The sequence below is a fragment of the Zeus faber genome, assembly GCF_960531495.2.
Source record: "Zeus faber genome assembly, chromosome: 9".
NCBI lineage: Eukaryota > Metazoa > Chordata > Actinopteri > Zeiformes > Zeidae > Zeus > Zeus faber.
In genome coordinates, this window is record NC_137197.1 from 14,638,722 (window position 1) to 14,666,703 (window position 27,982).

The following is a 27,982-nucleotide window of genomic DNA, read 5'->3' on the forward strand; positions in this document are numbered from 1 at the left end:
GAAGCTCCCCGCTGAGGGCTGCTTCCGCCTGCTTTCCCCACTACCACTGCAGACGACACTAGTTCATCGTTGTGAGGACAGTAGGAACAAAACTGGGGGGGGGGGGGGGAACGAGATCAAACCACTTCACGTTCACTTCCACTGTTCCAGGACGTTTTCTGATCCACAGCCGGTCACAGCCATTTGATTCCTATGGAAGTGCCATAACAAGAGTGGCACCATCCAGAAAGATGATGTGTGACGTCGCACTGTCCATGAATGTGGCAATACGAGAAGATTCCGCCCCCTTGTGGTTAAAATATCTTACTTGCATTATTTTATATAAATAGCAAAAATGAAAAGATCAAGCCTGATGGGGGGGGGGGGGGGACAGGGAACAACACCACAAATGGTTTCCAAAGCGATCAAATCACCTCGACAAGTCGGTGCTAAAAGCACACGGACAAAGGTCTTCAGCTCGGTCTATGTTGTACACAGAACGTCGTACAATCGGTAGAAAAACACAGGTCGTCTTCTGAAAGTGGATCGTATAAAATGTGAAGTGAAATAATTCCGAGGCCAATACATCGTCCGTTTCAACGTGAAAAAAATATATTTTGTACTAAAAGGATAAAACACCACGAGACAACACACGCACGTAGAGGTAACAGTTTTTTTTTTTTGTTTTTGTTTTTTAAGACTTGAGGCACAATTGTTCAAATCAAAGCCATCAAAAAAAAAAACGGATTGCAAGACATGTTCGGCCTCACGCCTTACCAATATGTTTATCTTGGTTTAACATTCAGCAATTTTTTTTTTTTTTTCTCTCCCTGTGCTTGGACGCTCGCCAGCTTTTCATCAATCCTTGATGCCCACCCCGGGCTACGGGAGGAGAACATCCAATTAAGGCAGCATAATGAGTGCTGGTGTTTAGAATGAACCTCTTTTCTGCATTGTTCCACCGTCAAAAATGTAAAATGTCAGTAAGTTGTATTATAAAGTCGGGGGGGGGGGGGACAGCATTTACATCCAAGAAATACTTAAGTCATATCAAAACCATAAATATAATCTCTTAAATTCACAAAAACCTACGTAGGTCCAGTAATACAAATATAAATTCTATGTTTTAATAGGAGAGACAAAGCCTGGGATTCCGTGCACATCTTTGTGTGTTTACATTTAATATGTACAACTGTGTGTGTGTGTGTGTGTGTGTGTGTGTGTGCGTGTGAGAGACAGTGAGTGTAATAGAGCAGAGCAGACGTTCAGAGCCGCGTCTCCCTCTCGGTGCTCTGCTCGGCAGTGGGCGGCGGCTGCTCTGGGAGGCAGAACGCGGCCTCCTCCTTCCGGAGCGTCTCCAGCTCCGCCGCTCCGTTGGCCAGCGCCCTGCGCGTGGCGTTCCTCTCCTCCGTCTTCAGTTGCTTCCTCAAGAGGATGAAGCCCGGGACGCAGAGGAGGAAGGAGACGGTGCGCAGGCCCAGGGTCAGACCCAGGTAGGCCACCCTGCAACACGGCGAGGAGAGGAGTGATGCTCTGTCCGTCTGACTATTAGAGAATCTTTATTAAGACCAAGGCGCATTCTAAAATCCATTATTTTTTTTGTCATTGAAAAAAAACCTTTGACGAGGTAAATGTCAAAAGTTTATATACCGCGATTGTTATTCTCAATCTAATATTAAACTAATATTAACATCCATCCTTATTTAACATCCTTTTCAATATGTTGGCCACAAGGGTATTGCAAGTGGGCCGCCAAATCATTGATGGGATTTTTTATATATAAAAATGTCAAAAGTTAGTTAATGATATTTTTCAAGATATTGAAAAACGAATTTCACTGTATCAACTTTGAAAATGCATCACCACTGTGCTAAACCAACCAAAAGTAGGGATGTTGGGAACTTCTGATCGAAATCATTGTGAAGCATCTCCATAAATAAGTCGATGAAATATCTGAGTTTTGCAACTGTTCCCTCAGCCACCAGCTACAATAACATTAGAGTTCCATTTAGGAGGCACGGCGACGGTTCTACCTGTAGGCGGCAGTGTTGTAGATCCTGCAGGCGCCCACGCCTCCACACCTCTTCTGACCCCATTTCAGGCAGGTGGTGTCAATGATGGCTCCAAAATAGATGGGGGCTGGGATCCCTGCTGTGGAACCACAAGCTCACCATCACTCTCATCAATATCACACCCCCCTCCTCCTCCGACAGACACACACACACACACACACACACACCCTTCCGAAAACAAAAACACTTTGGCTACAGCCCCAGCCATAGCCAGCACTAAGAATGCAAATTTATTAAAGCGATTCAGTGGAAGGTAAGAATATTAATATTCAATAAGTACATTCTCTCACACACTCGCCACCCCCCTTACTAATCCAAAATAATTAAATATTAAACATTACGGTATATTATCAATAACGTACCGAGCGTGCGTGTTGTCAGGGCGTGGAAACCCAAGGCCAGAGATTTCAATTGGGGCTTGATGCACCTGCGTGAAGAAATGCTGATTAAAGTGTTGCCCATCGCCACGGTAATAAAGAACAGTACGTATGATGGGATGCTGCGATCCATCCCACAGGTTAGAGAAAAATGAAAGGATGAACTTAAAAAGGAGAAATAAAAACTCTTGCAGGACATATATATAGATATAGATATAGATATATATATATTTTTTTTTTGTTAAATACTTTTTTTAATGTATTTTCCTAAATGTTTAAAAATGCATTTAATTGTATTTTTAAGCTTGCATCACCACTGTTATAAACCAATAGAGGGAACTTAAGGAATACTGTGATGATTGCCACTGTCTGTGCTTGTTTGCTCGTCGTCCTTTCATCATTCAAATAAACGTGCATTTCTCACGTGTTACTTGTTGATTATTTTGCAAACCGCTGCTATAGTTCAGGTCAGATCTTTATTGTCCCTCGAGGAGAACTTTGATTTGCAGTAGAGGGCAAAAACACAAACACAACATGCAAGAGGACATAGGACATTAATCACAACAGTTACAGCAAACCACTCAAAAAAAGTACCGGTTCGTTGAAAGTATCAAACCATCGGAATGGCAGCCATAATAAAGTGCTGCTGAGCGGTGCAGTCAAGGTTTAGTGCAAATTAAGCACATTTATTGCACTTGGAGCCAAGGAAAATTTGAACTTATTGCATTTTACCCTAGGGGACTTGGGTCTCCTCCCAGAGGAGGGATGAACAAACTCCTCCAAGAGCGGTTGGCCGTGCGACCGTGCAAAACCCGCCTGTCATAGATATCTGTTCAAAAACATTGCTGGGTGATTATTTTGCTGGCTGCTTTAACAATATTGAACAAACGTTTTTTGTTTGGAACTGTAAGGTTCCCCATACCAAGAAATTAAACAAAAGGTTAAAATAGACTCAATAAAGGATTTGTAAAAGAAAGCCATCGGTGTCTTGTCCACATTAAAAGTATTCAGTCTGTGCAGAAAGTCGAGTCTCTGCAGGTCCTTTTTGCAGATTGCACATGTGTTGAGGTCATGCTTCAAGGTCTTGTCGATCGTTGTTCCCAGGTACTCGTAACACTCAACCGTCTCAACAAGTGAGCCCTTGATTGTAGTTGGGGTTGGTTGAGTGGGAGGTATTCCTAAAGTCAGTGGCCATTGTGGCAATTCTGCCTATCACACGCCAACCAAGTGGCATTAACAGGGCCCTCAGGAGAGCAGAGAACGATGTTGTAGACACCAGTTTATTGTTGAGAGTGGGCCAGTTGGAATTAACCAGGAGCAGATAGAACATGTCATGACAGGGCACCTTTGGGTGAGCCTGTGGATGACAACCGCTTCTGGGATAGGGCGCCATTAACCAAGACTGCATGGGGCCTACATGTTAAAAGTCTACTGCCCATTTCACCCTGCCAGCACCAAGATTAAAAGTGGACAGTAGTTCACTAGCTAAAATGGGTGGTTGGCTCGTATTAAAAGCTGAGGAGAAATCTTCAAATAAAAGCCTTGCATGAGTTGTACCCTTGGGATGCTTGTACAGATAATTCAATAAAGTACTAATAGCATCATCCATCCCTCTATTAACCCGATATACTCATTACATCGGGTCGAGCAGGCCCGGGATCTTATCAGTCAGGAGTTGTTTGCCAAATCCCTCAAAAGCTTTCGTCACTAGTGAGGTCACAGCCAGAGGCCTAAGGTCATTGAGCTCTTTTGTGGATTTGTTCTTGACCAACAACAGGCTCCTTCCACAGTTTCGGGACCTTGTGCTGCGTATGCGACGAGTTAAAAAGATCCGTAAAAATAAGACATAACTGACCTGCACAACTCAAAGACATTTGGCCCGGGGCACATGATCTGACGGAACGGGCACCGATTGTATGCTGAGAGGTGGCAGTACAGTCACTCAACATATCAAACACATCACGATGCACATTTGTAAAGTCATGTCCGTCATTGGAACGTAAATAAAAACCATTTGGTGCATTTGCCAGCTCCGAGTTTGAATCAAAAGCATCAATGGTGATTGACCTACTATTATTGTCCCGGCCTGCCATGGCTGTCATGCTATCCCAAACTGCCTTGAGGTGACCACTGTACTACAACATGTCTCCTCTATATCTGGCCTCTTTTTTGAGCTTCTGCCTTATCCCCATCCCCACCATGTGGAAAGACATTTTCCTGAGCAGTGCATCCTTCACTGCTTTGTTTAACCAGGGGTTATTATTTGAAAACACCTTCACAGGTTAAGTCGTGAAGGTGAGTATTTTAGATTTAGATAAAGGATATAAGAGGATTTCAGCTCAGCCACTCCCATCAAGATCAGTAGTAGAGTTATTAAAAGCATTCCAGTCCGCGCTTTCGAGGGCTCCCTGGAGTTCCTCAACAGCACTTCCAGTCCACATCTCTGCAGGGCTACTTCACCCCTTTTAAGGAGCGGCCTTGTAGGTTGACATTACAAGGATAGTGTTGCGATCGGTGAAATACCTTCGGAGATACGCTGGTGAAATACGCGCATATTCTTTGTGTGCGTGGAACGTTCCTCTATAATAAAGGCTTGGTTTGACCCACACCTTGATTGAAGTGTTCGGGTGCTCGGCCCACGTGGACGTTCCGACTTGAACAACACTGTGTTTGACCGCCGAGGCTTTTAAACGTGACCGCCTTACGAGCGGCTCCAAGAGCGTGTGTCTGCTTCGGTTTTTACCAGAGCCAAACTCAATAAGTCAAATACTCCAACCCTTTTCAGACGTGGAATGAAGTCTCGTTACTACAAGTTTTCATCGGCAGCTGAAAAGGTTGATAAAGTATAAAGTCTGTCCTTTCAACCTCTGGCTTTTCCCACCAGACGGCAGACTGCCACAGAGCCCCAAATTCGTTCTGGGAGTAAATTTAAACGCGAGGAGGACATAAACAGCTAAAGAAATATAGAGCAGACAAAATAAGAGAAAGGAACTGCCAGTAACCTAATAAAGATACAATGAGGCCAGTGCATTCCAGCAGAATCAGCTGATATAGCTTTAGGAGATTGTGGATTGTGTGTGTGTGTGTGCGTGTGTGTGCGCGCGCGTGCGTGGTGGTGGTGGGGGTGGTGGGGGGGGGGGGTGTGGTGTCTGTGCGGGTTGCGCATGTGAAATTTGGTGCTGCATGTGTGAATGATCTGTTTACATTCTGCCTGTAAAGCCGTTGTTAAGTTGATTCTGTTTTGTATGTTATAAGTTTTAATTTAGTTCTTAAGTTTATTTTGCCCATGAATAAAAGAAAACAAGCTTCTCGCTTTGATGTCAACCCTTTGCAAAGGACTGAAATAGTGAAAGACAAAAAAAAAAAAAAAAAAAGAATCCTTATCCGGTAGAAGGATCTGACCTGATGAGGATCATGTATCCCGGCGTCCCGCCCAGAGATATGATGAAGGAGGTGATGACAGAGAGGGCCAGGAAGTACGGGAACATGGTGTCGCAGTCCTCCCGCTGCAGACACTGGCCCGTGGTCGCCGTGAGGTTGCCGGCCAAACCCACACAGCTGCAGTTGGAGAAGACCTGGAGGGACGGGAAATGCGACAACACAATATATATATGACCGTGTTTACTACGCGGCTCCGCGGAATACTCGACCGGTCGATCGGCCCTTTCTGAACGACCGTCTTCACAGGAAACCACTTCTCCCTGCCGACGATGGAAGACGGGAAGAGGTGAAAGCGGACGTGTCCCGACGTCACATTAATAACAGGTTAGTCATACGTGAGGAAACGTTTTTCTCAATGTATTGTTTGCATTGTAGTGAGTTGTGTAATAAGTGGAATAACGTGCAGCCAGCCGGTCATTATCGCAAAATAACAAGACCTGATCACCCTGCCGGGGGTCATTTTGCGATAGTGACCGGCTTGCCGCACATCCTCACAGGCGAGGATATGCAGAAACTGAGGACATTACAATGTCCTCGCGGGGAATCACGTTTCAGGACGCTTTGGGAGTTTTTCGTCAAGGCCTCAAACATGACGAGCTAATCATCGATTCATTTGGCCAAGTGCACTTCAAGTGCAGCTTCCCGTTTGTGTTCTTAGTTGCACCACTTAGAAAAACCACGCGTTGTTCGGGGATGTTAAGGGGGATAGGGCTCGGCCTTCTCAAAGTGTTCCGGAAGGTCATTTAAGTGATGTGTTTGGAGACCCACAATGCATTCTGCTCTCCAGAAAGCGCCTGACTTTTAAAAGACTTTGCATCTCCAAAACAAAAAAAAACAAAAAAAAGTTTTTATTCAGGTTCGAATGGATGAAGAATCACGTTTCCTGCACAAAAAGTTTGTCGAGTGTAGTTTAATCAAATCCAAATGGCTTTTGATTGAAAGCATCTGCTAAATGATGCATTAAAATCAAAGCTCTCCCGTGTGAGCGTTAAGTATTTTGGATGCCGGCACTTTTACCGCTAAACATTCAAACAATTGAACCCCTCCTGGAGCTATTCAGTCTCGAACTGCTCTCGAAATCGGTGTTTTGTTTTTTCCTTCTCCCCCATTCTCTTCTATCGCCTCAGCACGCCATTTGACACAGCAGATCATACAATTTTTAATTTGCTTAGTTCCGAGTCCCGTGGGCATATCAGGCTTCATGACAGTCACCTTTGATGATCTATTCACTTCCATTCATCTGCAGATTATAACAATTAGACGTGTCACTCTCACGTCCCCCAGCTCGTTTGAAAGGCTCCGGCTGTGATTTGCAGTGTGCCAAACAAAGGCGAACGCGTGCATATCCCTCATTTAAGCTTCTCTATCTTACAAGACGCTGGTGCACTCTTTAGGGACCCCAGCCCCGGTTTCCGAGTCTCTTAGAGATCCCCGCGTCGCTTCTGGATGATCTCATCTGAACTGGAGACCAAAGGTGCCCCAGTTCTTTGATCGCGTCACGCCTGCATTTTTTTCAAACATTTAAATGGAAGCACCGAGGCTCGTCAAATCATGTTTTAATCACTAGCATGTTTTTTTTTTTTTTTTTTTTTTAATTGACAGAATTGCAGAGCTTATGGTTTCATAAACCCCTCGAATCTTGAATTTATGTATTTCTATTGATTTGTCTGCCGCTCTCCTTTGTCTTATTACCCGTATAAGCTATACGAATAAACATAATTAATTGAATTAGCGTTCCAGGTGAAAATTGCAAATTTATACATGAGCCCTTGATTTCCAAACCAATTTAGGAAAAAACTATGACTGAAACCTGGACATTAGACAACGGTGCAGTTCAATTCACGTCTGTATTGTCCATCAGGGGGAAATTTCGTTTGCAGAGGCACAACAAAATGTAAACAAGTCCCTAAATTCATCACTCATTTCACTCAATTCACTCATTTTTAGACACCCCCTAACGTCATCATCGTTACAGTGCAGGTAGACCACACCAAAATTAGCGGGTTGACCCGGGTTGGACACCTTTCCCTTTGCAGGAGAAATGCCGTGCCCAAACAGGCCAGGAAGAAAGTTCAACGTGTGTCATTTGTTTTTAAAACCCTTCAACCTTTCCGCCCGCGTGCGTGATCTCTTCTGTTTTTCAGTCACCCTTTAAGTAATGTAGTGTATACTTAAGAAACACAATCAGAACAGTAGGACAGGGAAGTCAGACACGAAGGAATAAAATAAAAATAAAAGTTCCAAAAGAGTCGCGTCAACTCACCGTCTCTTTCCCGGAGCCGGCAGAGCCGCTGCAGCCGGCCAGACAGGGCGAGACGAACGTGATGCCGTTCTCCCCGCACACCGGGTCCCAGTCGCTGCCCGAGCACACGCAGTTTGCGTTGCACGCCGCGAACACCGAGGCCTTGTTATAGGAGACGCCTTCCGCTCTGGAGCGGGAAGGAAGGGAGACTTTAGAGGGAAACATCAGTGACATTCTATACTGTATGTAGCACGCCACACCGCGTCTTTTCCAATATAACGCCGCGCGTCTTACCTCTCGTAGGGCAGCGTCACCCCGGCCACCTTGGCATTCTCGCAGCTCAGCGCGAAGAAGAACAACGACAGGAAGTAGCCAATCAGAGACGTGCCGAAAGCGAACCTCGCGGCTCCCATGATGCTCAGCTTCAGCCGCTTCATGAGCAGACCGCCGGAAAACATCCCCAGCGCCACGGCTGGGATATTGATCACGCCTGCCAACAACAGAGGCAACGCCACCAGAGGTAAATGTCAACAAAGAGCATCTTCTAACATCGTGATCTGGATTGAAACGCTGCTCCCCGCAGAGCCGGCCACGGCCTCGCCGATGAGATTCATATGAGTTCATATTTTGAGGGATTCAAGTAAGTGCACGTCGCTCTACGATTAATTTACTCCATGGCGTATTTCTTTTCAACAGACTTAATTAACCTATCCGTCAAATTTTACCAAAACTCCAAACTAGAGACAGTATAAAAAAATCGATATAAAAAAATGTGAGCTATCTTCAAGAAAATCATCAGAAATACCGTTTTTACACCAAATGTTTTTTTAACCCATTAAAAATAGGCGATTGACGCTGTTCCCATTGCCAGTACACGAGTACCCCTTTCTACTGGTGCGTCACGTTCCACATCACCAAGACGCCGGAGAAAGGGGCGTGTCATAGTTCCAGTGTGATTGGGAAAAGAACAGTAGAAGCGGCTATGCATGCCCGGTGCCGCTCCTCCGGTTGGGAAACCGGCTTGGGGCGTTGCTGGTGTGGCTCGGAGCGTTGGGGCTTTCTCCGCTGCGGTCCCCACGGAGCGGTCCCCTCACGCAAAACATTCTGTGCTCCCCCATGCGGCAAAAAAAAGTCAATAACTTCTCATTTTGTTTTTGGATCGGAAATGGGATGTTCATGGGAAATGGGATGTTGTTTACAATTCAATGTCCAGAACTTCAATGCGCGGGTAAGGGGGCGAAAATGACCAGGTCGACCCGGGTGTCGTGTTTCCATCACAACCGAACGGAGCCGGTCGGAGCCAGGGTTGATAAATACCGGTGCCTATTACAGTTTGTTGTTTGTCCCAGGAATGAAACCCGGGTGTAACCTTTCCCACTAATGACAAATGCCAAATGTTACAGGTGTTGCTGGGTCTTCGGTGCAGTGGAAAAAGGGTATAATAGGAAATGTGTGTGCTGACTAGGAATCCTGTAGATTTTGACAATTTGGCACGAGCCTGGTCCTTCAGCATAGCGGAGAAAGCCCCAAACATTTAAAGCACCAACTGCCGCTGTCACATAGATGTTTCCCCCTCAGAGGCTTTCTGTTTGATATCGGAACATCTCACCTCCTTCAAAAGCCACCGCTTGTCTGCCTGGAAGTTGCTTCTTTCCCACGCACACATGCCCCCATTTGAACATCCCAGCGCAAACACGGCCTTTCATCTGTCTACACGTGTCAACGGCAGTGGTCACTAATCTGGCATTCTCTTTCATTCGGAGCTGATCTGATCTGGTCAAGGCCGGCGTCGCTTTGGGTTGGAATATGGGTGGAAATCGCATTCCGACACCTTTCATCTCGTTACCCTCTTTATCCCACGTTGCGTTTCATATGCGAGGTACATTTCATATGCACAAAGCTTTAGCCTTTTAAAACCGCCATGAATTTTTGAGCATCGGAGTCCAACCCGTCGCTCCAGCACCCTCTTCCCTCCAACAGTTATTCTGCTTCATCTGAATGAGCTTCCCCCTCGCAAGTCCCATAAAAGAACAGAAAGAACGGATCCGATAACGGATAAAAAATTCACATTTGAAGATGGTCTAAAAGTCGCTTCTCGGAAACAAGAAATGAACGAGCTTTGTATATATGTGGAGTGTTTTCAGCGCCATTGCAGTTAAGATATACTGTATGTACACTACATGTAAGTAGTGTGTAACCAAGTCTTCCTGGTTCCCCTTCACCAGAAAACATTACCGAGAAAATTCCCTGTCATCTATGCCAAACACAAAACAGGAACAGTCATTTTGAAGTGTTTACCCATCAGAAAGTTGGCCTTGGAGGCGGACTGTCCAAAGTGCTGTTCGATGTACTTGGGCTTGTAGGTGACCATCCCAATCAGGGAGTTGAGCTGGATGATGGTAACGCACAGGTAGATCAGGTACACCCGGTTTCCCAGCAAGGTCCGCAGCGTCGGAATGAAGTCTGGTTGGTTGGACAAGGACGTCTCAGAGGGAACGCATAGAAAACTGTGCAGAAATTGCGAATAAACTATATACAGTAATGTCTCCATAGATGATTGCATCCAACTAAACAGGTTCCTATAATGGTCACTGACGAGGAATTGCGCAGAGTTGTCTACATCACCAAAGGAAAATCATGTCGGGGAATCCGCGTAAATGTATTGAAGTGTAGAGTAGAACCAGCCCAATAGAAGATACATCTTGTTGGCCTACCTTTCGCCATCTCTAGAAAGCCCATTGGCTCGTCGGCCGGGCACTTTTGCTCCAGCAAAGGGGAGTCCTTGATGAAGCTTGTGCGCTCCGGTGTGCACGGTACGGGGCCTTTCTGGCCGATGGGCAGAGCCCGTGGTAAGAACCAGAAGGGGATGGCGGAGAACAGAGTGATGACGCCGGCTATGATGTAGCCCAGCCACCAGGCTCCCACCCAGCGGGCGTCGGCCGGGGTGATGGTGATGGTTTCTGTGGACAAGAATGAAAACAAGTCGCGGGGGGCGGATTTTTTTGATTTGTCTCTCTTCATGACCAAGTCTGTTTGTTGAAAGTGTCAAATATGATGGAACTCACCCATGTTTACAAAGCCAATGTCCACGTAGATTTTGGCGCACAGGGAACCCAACAGGTAACCAAACACGGGACCGACCACTGAGATGGTCTGGACGAATCCTTGAATAATGTCAACACAAAGAAGACACAGAAAACAACACCTGCCAATTTAAATATTAATACATACTGGGGTTTTTTCTTACCCACTTTCTACTCAGCTGTCTGTCATAGCTCTGTTCCTCCATAAAATGAAGTAAAACATTTACACTGACTGACAATGCAAATGATCTGGGGGAAATTGCAGTTTCGCATTAGAGATTTCGATGAGGGACACAAATGTGTCACTTTTATTTCATTGCCATTGTCATTACATTGTGTTTTCATCCCAGAAGAGACATCTCAAAGAGCTGACAACACTGTGAACTGACCGAATGAATGAAACGCACGGCTGTCCAGCAAAATCTGACAGCCGCCAAACATGGCCCCGCTGCGCCGCATCACTCAACGCACACTGCACCCGCCCACCTGGCAGCAACATTTGAATAGAATTTGAATATTACAAAAAAAAAATAACAATAAAGTTTGATATAAGTTCATCCAGTTTGTTGCACAGTGAACACACATTAGAGATAAGTAATCCCGGCAACCGTGTGCAAAGTCGGCGGAGACACGGTGGCCCACGGTGTTTACAAAGGAGAGTGCGCCTTTGATCGTAATGTCCAGTAAGTCCACAGATGTGGCGATGAAAGTGGGAAATAAACCCGACCATCACCGACGGAATGTCCTCCAGTGCAGCGGTTCCCGACCACCGGCTCCTTGACTGTGCCGGGCCGCGGGGGCATTTGCCACCGGAGTGTGAGAACTCGGCCGGGATTTTTTCAGGTGCGATCTGCGATCGGCACCACAGCAGAGCAGCAGCAGGACACGGAGTAAATGAAATACATCTCGTTTTTATGGGTTTTGTTTGGAGAAAAGATCACTCTGATTGGAGCTGCAGAGCCGCAGGTAGTAATTCGCCTTTTACTGACAGTGTTCTCTTCTGGCAAAAACAGCATCTTTTTTTCTGGATTTGGAGAGCCGTGACACCCCGAGTAGAAATATTTACTTTTGCCCATGAGCAATACTAAAAATGTTCTTATTTCACTGTATATTTTACATTAATATGTTGGTCATTCTTTTTTTATCTTTGGTACTTGAATTGTTGGTTGCAGCTGTTATCATTGAAAGATTAAACTATTTTTAAAAACTATGTAAAATAATACTTAAGTTACATATAAAATATATATAAATACATAAATTATATTATTATATATCAACTATAAATACTTACCAACGTATAGTGCAGCGTTCTCCTCGCTAGCAAAGTCGTCTATGTAGGAGATCCCCAGGGGCTGCACGGGGGTTTCACCTATTCCCCGAAGAACGTTCCCCAAAAGCACATACATCCACATGGACAAGTTGGACTCTCCCTCACAGCCTGGATGGAGCAAGGTGGAGGAAGATGGAGGAAGAGGAAGTACAATGAAGTAGGATTTCATAACAAGCCTTGCTCATTGAGAATCTGTACTTTTGCATGTCTTTTGCAACCCTCTAAAATTGTCGTGTGCGTGTGTGTGTGTGTGTGTGTGTGTGTGTGTGTGTGTGTGTGTGTGTGTGTGTGTGTGTGTGTGTGTGTGTGTGTGTGTGTGTGTGTGTGTGTGTGTGTGTGTGTGTGTGAGAGAGAGATCCCAGACCTGCGCTAGGCACCTCGGGCGTTTCGTTGCCTTGGGCCAAGGTTGCCGGTGAGCCCGCTGGACATGGAGACGGGGTGTTGGTTGAGTTGAGCGCCCAGTGTACGGATGTTTCAAATTCATAGCTGCATACCAAGCACAAATGCACCAAGGGTTTTCAAGGGTTTTCAAGGGCATGGAGGGAAAAGACGGAGATGTTCATAATATGTACATCTCCCTATATCCTCTTTATCCGGTGGAAGTTTGTGATGTATTACAACGTTCAACACTTTGAACACAGTGCAACCGTTTCCCGATCCACAATTTGGATAAATTGCGCGAGAATGTTAGTTAAAAAGTAAGGCATAATGTGCCGCCAGCCGGTCGTTATGGCAAAATAACCCCCGACAGGGTGATCAGGGTCTGGTATCATTCTGCGATAATGACGAGCTGGCTGCACATCGATTTGAAATAATTTTTCTAACTAGTATGCCGAATTTAAGAGCTTCCGCCAAAAATGGCTCACGGAAACGTAGCTAAAACACTGCGTGAAATAATGGATGTGAAACCAGGCCAAGGAAAGGTTGCCCGTGGCAACGGCCATTTTTTATCAAATCAGAGGTCATTATTCAGAAATACCAGATGCTAATTGTCACAATTGACCAATCACAATTGAGTACTCCACAGAGCCCTGTAATGAAGCAAATTGCTTCTGGTGTGTTATTTTAGTGTACCTGGCGCTATACATAGGACTTATGGCGGATGAGTGGCCTGAGTTAAAGGTCATAATGGGCATTCCTTTACCGAATAACTTTGTCTCCATATTACGCTGCTTCTTTATTATGTAAAACAATATTAGTTCATAAAATATGCAGACGAATCTCGCCAGCGCTTTCGTCTCGCCCTTATTACATATTAAATGTGATCCTAAGAATAGAACATATTGGTATTTGGAATAGTCTCCTCTATTTGACTGTTGAAATGGATGAGGTCGTCCCACTCAAATGTTCTACTCACCGTCCAATGATGAAGTGAGGCAGAGCGATAATGAAGGTCCCGATGGACATCAAGACGCAGCCCATGGCGATGATCTTCGGCCGATGGAGCTTTGCCCCAAAATAACTAACGAATGCGATCACCAGCAGGTTGCCTTCAGAGGGAATCGGGAGAAAGCAGGAAGCCGAAATTTAGGTTGTACTGTAGTTTAGTGTCACGTCAAATACCGTAACAGGCTGGCTGTGAGTAAAATATTTGAAAGTATGTCAAATAATGACACCCTGGATATGTTAAAACCCCATCCATCGCCTCCGGGCTTGTCAAGTGGACACCGTATGTTTGGTTTCGAATTTCGTCCGTACATGATAATAATACACAACACAATACATTACATTACAATACATTAAAATGGAGTTTGTAAACTGATGAACATATTCTATTCCATCTAGGTGAATTAATTGCTGACAGCAAAAAAATACATAAAAACAGTAACAAATATACATCCATATACTGTATGTTTAAAGTGGAATTATAATTGGGTTTTTTTTACGATTGTGTCTTTAAAGAATCTGTTCAATGTGTTTTTCTACAAAGCAGCACACATGATCTTTATCCCCTTATTATATCCCCGTATTTCAGAGCATTGGGCACGTCTCTATTATAACCAAGATATAACAAAAAAAAAAATCACATTAACAACCAAAAACATCCGTCAGGATTCTAGCGTTGAATGCCAAAGCGCGAGCCTTCCCCGACCTTTCTGCTCTTTTGAATTATCGCAGAGGTCAAGCTTCGCCAGTGAGGAGGGGGCATCATTAAGTGGTTTGAAAGATGAATTCCTCCTTCTTCCCTTTCCTTTATGCTCCTCGGCCCTTCTGTGTTACCGTGGTAACGGTCCTATGGAAACAGCCTGTTGCCTAGAGCACGAAAGAGCAGCACCAGCTTCCACGGAAGGTGAGAGAGAGAGAGAGAGAGAGAGAGAGAGAGAGAGAGAGAGAGAGAGAGAGAGAGGTGACCACCGCCAGGGTGGTCACCTCTGGCGGTACCCAGGGACTCCAAGTCGCCTTTTATTCTCGACAAATACAACAAATACAACCCAGCAAGAAAAGTGCAGATGCTGCAGGACGGGAAGTATCCACCTCATTAATGAACAGTTTCTAGCTCTCTGGCTCCCTGGAGCAAACTGCTCCTATTGTCTTTATCTTTACAAAAAAATGGTGGAACTTTAATACATCCATCTCATAAAGTAAAGCTTACCTTGGTTTGGGACATTTACAGCAGGATGTGTTGTATTGTGATCGCAAACAACTCACTTTTCCGTATCACAGAATAAGTAAATAGGTTCTGTGTGAGTCCCATTCATTAAATTTTAATATGAGAAGATAATGAAATGGTGAATTTTAGCTGTCGAAAATATTATTATTAATATATCATTTTGAAAATAAAATGGATACCATATCAAACTGTGGTGTGTGGGGATGGGTGATTTACCTGTTGCTCATTGACTGCTCTGATGAGCAACAGGTGTACAGCCACCCCGATCCCGGGCGCAATTACCTAGACCCAAGACAGGTGTGGCTGCTTAAACCACACCACCCTCACACCACACAAACAATATCCTTCGATTTGAATTATGCTCTTGAGGTTGTACACCAGCTGAAACAAGTGGCATGTCTTTCCTGAAAACTAAATCTATTAACTCAGAGGATAATATTACATTATTATTATTATTATTATTATTATTATTATTATTATTATTATTATTATTATTATTATTATTATTATTATTGTTGTTGTTACTGTTATTATTATTATTACTACTTATAATAATTATAATAATTATAACAATAACCTGATCATGTCCATGTGTAAATTTCAGCATCATTATTTACAGTTACAGGTATAAAATTCACAAAATCTCACCACGGGGATAAGCCATATTCAACTTTAATCGATTCTAATTCTAATACATTTGTCACTACATCCAAAATAATACCATTTTCACACCAAAATAAGCGAGTTTTTCAAACCTGGAGCAACCCGCTAGAAATAGGCGATTGACACCTGTCCCATTGCCAGGAGAAATGCCGTTTTATTCTGGCGTGTCACACTCGATGTCATGAACACGTCGGGAAAGGGGCGTGCCATGGTTCCAGTGTGATTGGGAACAAAACAGTAGAGGACACGGCAACTTAAACAAACAACAACATAAAACTGTAAAACTTGAAAAAAACGATTTAGAGCCGTTCAAAAGAATCTGACCGTTCATGAACGCCCCAACACTACAGTAGAGGCAGCATGGAGCAGGGGTGCACCCAGACACGAATACTCCAAAGACCGGCTTGGGGCGGTGCGGGAATGCTGGAGGGTTTCTCCGCTGTGCTTCCCACGGTGCGATCCCCACACTTACAACATTTCACGGTGCCCCATGCGGGAAAAAAAGGAAATGGATTCTAATTCTGATATGAACCGATGGAATGATACACAGATAGTCTATTTATGCGGTAGCGTCTGGAATTTCAACGGGGGTCGCTTCGCGCAGGTAACGGGGCCAAAATGAAGGGGTCGACCCGGGTGTCCTGTTCAAATCAGAGCCCATCGGAGGTGGAGGCGATTAAAACCGGAGGTGGAGCTGTTTTTCCTTTCTCGCTGGTGGCAAATTCCGATTGTGAGCGGGTGTGACCGGGTTTTCGGTGCAGTGGGAAAGGGGTCAAATAATAACTTCGATAACACCTCAAATTCTGCTGCCACCAGGGTTCACACACCGAGTCGGACATTGAATTGACAAATTTCAAATGTTGAAATTGTGCACAATTGTAGGTCTCTCTCTGGTGTTGTACAGAGAGCCGGTTGTTCTTGTACGTCAGCAACTTTTTCGACAGATAAAGGACAGAATCAGAATGGAAACCCCAAAGGAAACCTCGAAAACCACATGAATTTCAAATAAACAAAGAAAGAGAACGGTGTACTTTCATTATGGAACAATATTCAATCACAAAACATCCATTTTCATGTTAAGAAGCGCTTAGAACCAAAGGTTAAACCTCAGAGGGAGCGACTTTTTTGAAAGGCATTTAGTTTATGTGAACATCCCGGGAATCGTGGTTATGACAGCTGAGCGACACGGTAAATTAACACAGTGGTCAAACCAGAGTTGTGTAGAAAGTACCTCAATGGACTTATTGACGGGGAAAAAACACGTCGGCTCAATCCACCACGAGCACCTCCGCGCCGAGTCCGTCTAAGCCGTGGAGCTGCTGAGGCTTATTCGGTTAATGCACGTGATGCAAGGCTCTAAGCGTGAAATCATAATTCACAATTTTTTATGTTTATGGCCCCCGGGCACTCATAGTAGACGGGATCAGGCCATGTGATAACTTACACAAACTTTTCCGAACGGTCGTGTTCTCGGCAGAGAGGCTCGGCGGTCAGTACACAGGATGTTTGTGCTCATTTTCTATGTATGGAGAGAGGACGGTTGCACAACGAATTCATTAAGAATCGCCGCGAGGTCTCCTATGCAGCAGCTGATTCACAGGTAAAGAGACGTCTCACATATGCACTATTGTATATACCGTGCGATGGAGGATATTGCATAATAGGACCTTTTATATTTTACGCACTCTTCCCTTTTCTCTCTCGCACACACATCCCACCTCCTCCCTCCTTTTCTCGGGCTGTGACCTACATTTCACCACGGGGGCAGCGGCGGCGGCGCTGAGTGGCGGGCTTACTCACCTATCTCAAAGCTGCCGTCAATGACGCCTATTAGGTAACTGGGGATGTCAAAGCGCCGCTCCAGCTGAGTTATTGTGCTCTTCATGTAGCTCCCCGACAGAGCCTTCGCAAAATAGGCAAATGACAGAGCCACCAAAAACATCTGGAGACAAGAGACGGCAGAAAAAAAGAAAGAAAGAAAAAAAAGAAAGAAAATTAGTGGAGGAGGTTTGATTTGGAAGAGGGAAAGAATGCATGGAAATAAGAGCCGAGGAGAGCGGGAGAGGCTGAGGAGAATATTCATGAGAATTACAGGACAAATATACTCATTACTACTTGATTGCCGTGGCTCCAACAGCTTGAGCTAGTCTTCAAATATTTCACGAAATACAGTTAGTATCGACCGGAGCAGTGAAGGACAACGGGCACACATTCAGTGTAAACACCAGCGCTACATCATTGTGCCTGCTGTCCTGACCCCACGTCCTGACCTCACTCTCAGACTCCTGGCCTGAGTGCGAAAGGAAAACAAGAATGGAGGCAGAGTATAGTTTAGTAATTTTGTTTGGTTACTGCTGGAGCTCCATGCACACTATTAGCATTTTAAGGAGGAAACTTGCAAATAATTCACTGAAACCACTTTTTCACTGCGGATACAGATTTTTCAACTTTACGTGTCAACCGCTACAAAGTATGGATCAGATCCACTATACTATAATATACTATACTATATGACACTAAAAAATATTATACTATACTACTATAAGATATTATACTATGCTATACTATACAATAATATTCTATACTCTACTATAATATACTATACTATAGTACATGATACTGTACTATACTATGATATAATATACTATATGATACTATACTATAGTATCGATAATTTACTATACTATACTATGCTATACTATACTATATACTATACTATACTATACTATATGATACTAAAAAGTATTATACTATGCTATACCACACTATACTATACTATATGATACTAAACAATATTATAACTATACCATACTATGATAATATATTATACTATGCTTTACTATACTATAATATACTATACTATATGATACTATACCATACTACATCATACTATACATATTAAACTATACTATACTACTATACTATACTATACTATACTATACAATATTATAATATACTATGATAATACTTTACTATACTATAACATAATACTACAATACTACATACTATAATGAACGGTACTACACTATACTGTACTCTACATACTATACTACTATACTATACCACTACTACTTACAATTTTATTGGTCTAACAGTTGCTAATGCACTTAACACAGACACACATGCATGCAGGGAGTGGTGACTGGAAAACTGTGTCTTTTGCATTTCTCCATCCCAGCCGTCCTTCCTCCAGGGGCGGTCAGGAGCAGTGGGCGGCCTTCACTACGTCGGCGCCCAGGGACCCATTCCAGGTGGTGGATCCATGTCGTGGAGGACACACGTGAGCATAGCGGGGACGTGCAAACTCCACACAGGTAACCCACCTGAACACTGTGCCAACAGCACCCCAGGTGGGAATCGAACCCAGGACCTTCTTGCTGGGCCGCGTTCCACCGTGCCACCTACTATACACACCGGGTCCTACTATACTCTACTGCTATTCTGTACTACACTATAATACTATATAACTACTATGCTGTATTATTCAAACGTATACTACCACTACAGAGTACATTAAGATAATAAACAAGCAATAATCAGAAGTCTACTGACATGGCCGATGTTATCGATGTAAATTCCACATGAATGCGTAACTAATGGGAATAATCAATGATCAATCATTGTCTGGAAGAACTTCCAGTGAAAGGCCACTTGGTCAGGGGGCCAGATATTACATTGTACTAATGTCACCCCCGTGCCCGTGCAGACGTACATTTGGGATGGTCAGTGAGCAGTGACACCCAGGCCACAGCAGCACAACCAGCCTTACGTGGAAGGCATGTTTCAGCGGGCTGTTCCACGGTGGTAAAGTAAATAGGCCATTATGGCGAGCGGCTCATCACATGTACATTCCCTAGGGGTTAAATGAATAACAAGCATTGCCTGCATGACATGCTTTTACATTATCCCTCTACACTGATTAAAAGGCCCTTCTTTATCCTCCCCGTCTTCCTTCTCGGAAAGGCCTTTCTTGATCCACTCGTGCGATAACATTATTGATGAGCGCACGGGCTCCCTCTCTCTCTCTCTCTCTCTCTCGCGCGCTCTGATTGGCCGGGCCCCGCCCACCCTGTGCAGGCAGCGCTAACCCCGTGGGTCCCAGAACAGAGCCGAGCATTAACACTGGTGCAGTGTTCTCTCCCGAATCGGCGTGGAGGCTGGACCACTGGAGGGGAACGCGGTGGGGGAACTCTTTCCCGGATCTGGCCACGAGGGATGGTTCATCCAGCCACTTTAGTTCAACGATCACACTGGATTTAGATGTTGGCAAAACACCTTTTGAATCAAATTGCTGATCATTATTTACTGACTCACTCCTTTATCCAAGGGACCATTTGGGGGAAAAATAATATTCTTATTATTCTCCCTCCCTCTCTCTCAGTAGATTCTTAGAGGACTTTCTGGTGGACTTTGCTTTCAGAGAGACAAGGAGGTCTCCCTCCTTGTCTGAACACTTTGCTTTAGGAGGCAGAGATGAAGAAATAAGGCAAGAAAATTCACTTTCCGCAGGTAAGCAATTACTTACGAAGCAGATGTCCCTACTGAACATCAAATGACACGGAGAAGCTTTACGGTAGATCACCTGAAGGGGAGATGAAGGGTGTTACAACCATTTTCTTCCTACCGAGCGAAGCGCCGAGGTAGGCGGAAAATATTTCATACATCATAAATTAAAAAAACCCACATATACATTTGAAAATGTATTAATCCAAAGATGAAATAAAATAAATGAACATTCAGAAACATTGCACGCAATAGCAAACAGACAACCAGGAATTTGTCTTGTCTCTGAACTGGTTGAAGCCGTTCAAACACAATGCTGTAAATTCAGAAGAAAAAAAAAATGTTACAGATTTGGATTTTTAAGCGTACGGGATGCGCTTCCTCGCCGAGGACCGTCTCGTTACAGGAGGACGGCGGCGGATACGTCCTGGTTCGGTTCCGCAGTTTAGAAATATCCAGGCGCTCGCTTTCCCTTAAATCCGTCCGGCAACAGCAGAGGAAGAAGTAGTGGAGTAGCGGAACTGCATTTTCCAATCAAAGTTGTGGCACTGAGCGTCTCTTCGGAAGGATTGTGGTTGATGTCTTTGGCGTCGTATTTTCTCTTTTTCATGTTGTCAGACTTGATTGAGGTAACCATGGCGACCAGAAATGCTGTGCTATATTGTATATGGTGAATTGGGGCGTTACCTTTTACTCTTACTTGAATTTGAATGTATCACAAAGTAACTGGAATTTTACTTGAATGACATTTTTTTTTGCATTCTATCCACCTCTGCCGTCGAAAACGCTTCACACACACACACACACACACGCACACACGCACACACACACACCAGACACACACACGCACACTTGTGTGTCTCTTGGACACGCCGCACTTTGGCCCGACCGGAGGAGGCTGCACGTGGGAGTGAGCGGGGCGTCCCGACAGGCTCACAAAACATTTTTATGCCGAGTTGCATCACTCGATCCCACTGAGAACATCACTGTTGCAGAGTTACATCACCGTAACTTCTGAATGAGAACCACGGTGCATGTGATGCCGGAAATCCCATGCAAAGGAAAAATGCAACAATGGGGCCCCTTAGAAAAAGAAAAAAAAGGTTTATATACATCTTTTGAGTAAGTATGCGACGATATTGCGCAACCTGCTTGATAACAGCCTCAGAAAAGGAATCCTCAGTCAGACTCGGGGAATGATAGAAGTCTTTTTAAAACTAAAGAACAGATAAATTGATCAAAAGTGCATTACAGATAGGCGGGTCTAATTGTCTTGTGCTGAAATATAAGGTCACGTATGTATGTGACAAATAATCTCTTGAACTTGAACCTGAACTTGAACTTAACATGTGGATTATAAACAGCTGAATCGCTGTCAATTCAGATCAAACAACAACGGCAAGTCTTAATTGTTTATAAAACCATAATGGATTTAAAACGGCGTCAGCGCGGTGTGCCAAGCGTCTCCCGAGAACCAAATTCGGATATCTGCGTATTTTATTTCGCCCATTTATTTTGGCTCTCCCCTTCAATTGATTTCCCAGAAGAGGCCGCGGTTCGTTTTTAAAAACCGTCTCGGCTGGTCCCTCCGCGTTCACCTTTTGAGACGGCACTCCCCCGCCGCCGCGCACGTCGGACGTGCCGCTCCGACTAAGCACCGTGACGTCACGACTGTTCCAGATTCCTTCTGGGTGGTTCGAGAACAGCTGGTCCCAAATCATTAACCCCCCCCCCCCCCCCGAGAACACCGGGCTTTCTCCACCGGCGGAGCGCTGGAAACCACCGCCGGACAATCCCATTGTGAAATGTTGCACAGGATTAGAATTGACACAATTAGCCGCCGCCGCGGGGCCCGGGCCGGCAATCCAAACAGTTCCGAGAAGGAATCAAAGCCGGCGACGTTCTCTCCCTCCGCCGCGGACCGCACCGTTACCATTGTCTCGCTCGGCTTTCAAGTGAAGAACAAACAGCCGCCTCCGAGCCCAGTTAAACTTCCGTGTCAACAAGCAAGCGCCTTTCCAGCCCTTGGGCTGCGAGGCCCGGGCTGTTTGCGTGGGCGTGGAACTAACCCCCTCGAAAAACAGCAGAACGTCTTATTTCACTCCGAAAAAGGAAACATCCTTTGAAAAAAACAAACAAACAAAAAAAACGAAAAAAAAAAACAGCCACAAAGGCAGCGAGTCAAAACGGAAATGATCGTGATCCACCCTGGAGGGTTTCCATAGCAGGCGTCTAAATAATTCAGGGCCCCCGCGAGACCGTTTAATGTGGCCCCCGCTACGTGGCGATAGTACAGTATATTAATAAATTGGGCATCGCGCAAATGAATCACAATGAATGCCTGTTGAATCCACATGCCTGTTGAATGCACTTGGTGTTTTTCAAAATGTAAATGCGTAATTAGATATTCTAACGTGCGGGGGAGAAAGAAAATGTCAACGAAACAATCCAACAACCCTTGAAGTTCAACACGGCCCCCCCCCTAGAAGAAGACAGCGGTGGCCCCCGGGTCATTTGAGCGGGAGAGTTTTTTTTTGGGGAACCCCTCAGTCACACCGACATAAATATCCTTGATTTATCGATTTAATGACTATATATGCCTTATTGCTGTATATCACTGTGTTGCCATTTACTATTTGAGGTCCATCTCTGACAACTTACATCTGAATGATGAAAATAGATATTTTTTCACCAAATCCCAAAAAGACCGAACGCCATTCCTAACCGCGTCAATCGACACGTTTTCCCCTTCCTTTGGTTTTCGTTTGTTTTCCCGTTTGTAAACAACCCTTCGAGGTTCTCACACGAAAGAGGCGAAGGATCCCCCCCCGGTGCGGCGTGGAAGGACCTCCAGGTTTGATGGATGCTCGGGTTGGTATGTTTTTCATAAGTTTTCTTCCGAAACAGTTCCTAGTCGGCGTTATGGAGAGATCCTATTAAAAAAGAGGGACGGCTCTCTGCTCTCTCTCGATCGATAGTCTCTTTACTTGAAAAAAAAAAAAAAAAGGGAGGAATAAAGACCCTTTAGTTCATATCGACCCATGAACTTCCATCCAAACTTTTATTGCCTCGGACATAAATCATAATTCTATTCCCATTCAACGGAGGAGTCGGAAGTAGAGAATTAAATTCAAGTGACTCAACCCTCCCCCCTCCAACAAGTACAGTACAGACACTGCTGACTCTATACATCGGCGTCGTCGGTTTAGTTCCGGCGGCTTCGCCGCGATTTCGACGGGTCGTACCTTCAGGCCGGAGCAGGAGGGGGAGCGCGGCTCTCGGGCCGAGGCCCCGGAGCGTCCGTTCTCCGTCGTCATCCGTCCCTGTTCGCTCACTGCCTCCATCCTCCAGAGATAGCGCTGTGTCTCCTTGGCCGAGGTTTTTCCAGTAATGCTATTTCTTAGCATGGCAGTCCTGCGAATGGATAATTCAAGCATGTGACCCACTTCTCATCTTAAGCACGAAAAAGTTAAATATGTCTGGAGCGCACGCACGCACACACACACACACACACACACACACACAGCAACATGCTTACGCCGACGTTCTCCTTCCACTTCCACTCCCATCGTAAATTATGTGAACGCAAATAATTCTACTGTGGGTTGGGAGTCGCCGGATCACCGTCAAAAGAAGAAAGACGAAAAAAAGAAAAGAAAAGGCTTTAATTCGTAAAAAGCAATTTTAAACGTTGATTCGATGACTCGTTGTTTTTCGGCGTATCTACAAATTGAATATGTACGAGTCTCACTCCGCCCCGGTCTTCTTGTATAAACTGCCGCCGTGCTGTCGCCGGTCCTCGCCGACGCGTCCTGGGTGCCGAGCAGCGCTGTGGCGAACCCGCAGGACACTCCGTCGGGGTCATTCCCGTGAAACCGCCGCAAATGTCCGATATTAACTGACACAGGCATTCACGGAGCATGTGGAATAATTCATTTGAGTATTATTTTAGTGTTATTTGCTGTGACTTCCTCATCGAAAACGTCATCACCGTAAACCGGTGATGAATGCACCTTATCGTAGCTTGGTGTGAAATGACACTCAGCGACGGTGCAAACGTGTAAAACTCCCTCTCCACATCCCCTCACTTCTCTTTCTATTCTGGTGTTTCAAAGAATACGATTAAAATTCCTCCCAAAAATATGACGTCACTGTAACACTGAAAAAACATCATGGTTAAAAACACCTTAGAGTAGGTGTTTAACGGACTTTAATATTTTCAATGGATTATTTCACATTCTCGGTACATATGTGTCATTTCGCAGGTTTTACGGGGGTCCCATGAACACCGCCCTTGTAATGGCTCCCAGGGAAAGGTGTGCCCCGCCCTCCGGTCCTGAAGCGGCAGGTCTCGGGTCAATCAGCGACCGCCCAGCGATTTGGGAGGTGTGTGCCATGTGCGGTGGCACCCCCTAACCCCCCCCCACCCCTACACCCCCCGTCGCCGCCTCGCCCCGCGGAGACGTCGACCCGGCCCCCCCAGCGACCGCAGGGAGGCGGGGGGAGCTCTCATTGGCGGTGAGCCCCCGGATCGGACAAGGTCGCTCCTCCCCGTCTCCCGGCCGTCGCCGACGTGAGCGTGGAGCTCGAGGGAGGGACAACGTATAGAGGCAGGCGGGTGGAGAAAACAGCACCTCCAAGAATGTCCAACGCTCCGAACGTTGACGGGGGGGCGCGTCCCAACGCCGGGCTTTTTCCCCTCCCGACCACGGGCGCCTCCTCACGGCCGGTGAAGGGGGGCGGCCTCATCCACTGGGACGAATCGTAACCGTGCGGCGGCCGCGAGGGAGTTTCTTTTCCCGACCCGGGTTCTCGCTTCACAGATTGACAGCGATTGATTGTGGCTTTGAGCGCTACATCTATGCAGCATAATGTTATGTGTATTCTGGGGGAAGTTTCTCATCCCTGCTTTTTCACCCCAGGGTTAGAGACGGCGGAACGGTTAATGCAATGCAGAATATGACAAAAATATTTTGAAGTAAAGCTTTGTAAAGAGTAAATAGTAAAGCCCTAAAAAAAAGGCCTAAATATTCAACTCGAAAGTTGAAACTAGTATATAAGTATAAGTATAACTTATTCAGCCATGTCTACAATATCAATAAATTCCCAGCATTTTACCCATTCCTTTGTCCGCGCTACAGTAACTTCCCTGCCATCTGGCAATGTTTGCTGCTTCAATATCCCATATGACATACAGAGGCAAAACAAAAACAAAATACAACCACAACGCACGCACGCACGCAAACCACAGCCATTCCGGCCCTAATGTTATCTAACTTTGCAGAGCAAGTGTCCCGTTCGTCTTTGAACTCTATTGTCTCCCATTAGGACGGCCAAATAATGTGCGTACGTCAACGTGGCGTGGCGGCGCGCTTCCAGGAAAGCGTTGCTCCTCCCGCTGCGTAACGCGACGCCTCGCCACGCGACGTCAAATAACATTCGGAGGGCGTAGCGCGACGGGAGCGGGCGGAGAGCGGAGCGAGACGGCGTCGGAGACCAGAGCCGAGCGGACGGGACGGAGCGGCGTATGAGGGGCGGACGACAACAGAGCAGGGCGCAAAAGACTGTCAACCACGTAAGAGAACGGAGTCATGTGAACCATCAGATCCCGTCACTTCAGAGGACCTGAGCCGATAAGCCGTGCCGGTATCGATTGCAGTGGCTCCGGGCGGACCCGGGTTTCCGCCGCCAGGAACACTGCCGCCGTTGTGACCAACCAAGCGCTCCCGTGCTGCCGGACGCCCAAATAATATGTATTACACATTTTCGTTCCGGCGCTTGAACGCCGTAGGTGGCCTGCCAAGTTGCCATAACCCTTGACCCAAATCTTAGGAATTACCACAAGAAGATCAACCTCAAACAACCACTTCTTTGGAGCCTTTTTTTTTTTTTTTTGATTATTTGAGCATTAAAAACTACCAAAAAAAAAGTCAATACACGACGTTCTTCACAAATGGAACGGGGAAACAGTAAGGCGCAGCGGGCCCTATTTGGGATTTCTTTTTTTGTTTTTAATTAATAACCTTCCGTTGAAAGCGTTTGGATACATTCATTTCGTGCCGCGACGTTAATTGTTTTTCTTCTGCGGCGGTAGAGATATGACGGCGGAATTAAGTTCAGGGGGTAATTGCACTTCAGCAATTTGGCGGAATTTGCAATGGCGCGGAGTTAATAGAAATATGCCTGTTTGGGCCCTTTGCCCACAATAAGGACCGAGAGCTTCAGCGGGGGCCGCATACCAAGGTCACCTTTTGTAACAGCTGACCCTCATTGGGGGCAACGGAAAATGGATTTAGCAGAGAAAACACGTTAAAGCCCCTTTCTTCTGAGATTGCATCAGAGCACTGAATACCATGCGCACAGACTCACATAGGCCTAAGTTTGGGCACGGCTCGACGTCATTTTCACCCGACCGACGCGAAAACCCGAACGCGCCAAACTCCGGGGAACAGCCCTGGGAAAACCCAAAATGCGTTTGATTTTGGAAAATGTAAAAAAAAAAAGAAAAAGAAATTCCAGTATTTTCCATTTCCTGGCACCAAACACTCATCATTTGATCATTTCACAGGGTTTCTCCTTTTACAACATGGAGGCGCTGACAGGAAATAACCACGCGAGTCAAATTAAAGTCATTACAACTCAAGGTTGTATTCAAACATGTATTTGTGTTCAAACACATGGAATTCATATTTCAGACACACAGGGGCCATGCCCGGGGCAGGGCAGCATGCTGACACTATCAAATCCTCAACTTTCTGTTATCTCTTTCTCCCCCCCCCCCCCCCATTCCTTTTCACTATCCCACAAAATCCAGCAATGGCCTGTAGTTGTTGCAACTGTAAAACAAATAAACCAAAAAAAAACAACAACACGTATTGAAAAGTTATTTATAACATTTCTGCTGCGAACCTACTGTACCCGGGGGGGAGGGGATGGGAAGTGGGAAGGGGGGGGGGGGGGGGGCGCGGACCGCAGTTTGGGAACCGACGTTAAGTCAGCTCAATAAATGATAAGCGGAAAAATAAAACACAAAATAATGATAAAAAAAAACAAAAACAAAAAAAAAAAAACTAACACACAATGAATACGCGCAGAGGGGCGCACGGACCCACGGGCAGAGTTGCGCTTGGTCTCCACGGCAGGATAACGATAAATATGTCCCCCCCCCCCCCCCCCCCCCGCACTTACATTGACTTGTTGGGAGCGCAACAGAACTTGGAAAACACCGAAACGGCGTCGTTGTTACGGCGGAGTGTTTCCAACCATAAGCGGAGAGAAAACATCCCAAAGAGAGTGATTTTTTTTAATGTGGAATACACGCAGCCCACCACCATGTCCTGCTGAGGCAGATATAATAATAATAATAATAATAATAATAATAATAATAATAATAATAATAATAATAATAATAATAATAATAATAATAATAATGATCTCACATATAATTTATAGATGTGGACATTGAATCAGGTTTAACTTACCAAATACCCCGTGGATATAACTTCCCAGGTGGATGAATAAAACCAGATAATAAAACGATCCCGTTACACGGGCTCCGTCACGTTAAACGCGTCATCGCTCTCCCCGCGGTGAGCGCCGTCCGCGCGCAACCTCACGTCGATCCGAACGGGGAGCGTCACCGGGGACAGCGGCGCGAGACCGGGCGGCGGAGGCGCGCGTG

The 27,982-nt window shown here is 45.5% G+C and overlaps 1 protein-coding gene across 1 annotated transcript; it reads right to left on the minus strand.

The window, feature by feature from the left end:
- Positions 1 to 1,244: 1,244 nt before the first annotated feature.
- On the minus strand, positions 1,245 to 27,855 carry slco1c1 (solute carrier organic anion transporter family, member 1C1; the record flags this gene model as incomplete). The annotated part of the gene is made up of 15 exons (XM_080006618.1): positions 27,783 to 27,855; positions 23,547 to 23,715; positions 17,599 to 17,740; positions 13,882 to 14,014; positions 12,889 to 13,010; positions 12,486 to 12,632; positions 11,177 to 11,275; positions 10,826 to 11,071; positions 10,410 to 10,574; positions 8,406 to 8,601; positions 8,133 to 8,298; positions 5,831 to 6,003; positions 2,414 to 2,478; positions 2,013 to 2,130; positions 1,245 to 1,482 (listed from the first exon to the last, which is right to left on the minus strand). Exons 2-15 carry the CDS (start codon positions 23,706 to 23,708, stop codon positions 1,245 to 1,247), a joined length of 2,172 nt encoding a protein of 723 aa, XP_079862744.1. The 5' UTR covers positions 23,709 to 23,715; positions 27,783 to 27,855.
- Positions 27,856 to 27,982: the final 127 nt, after the last annotated feature.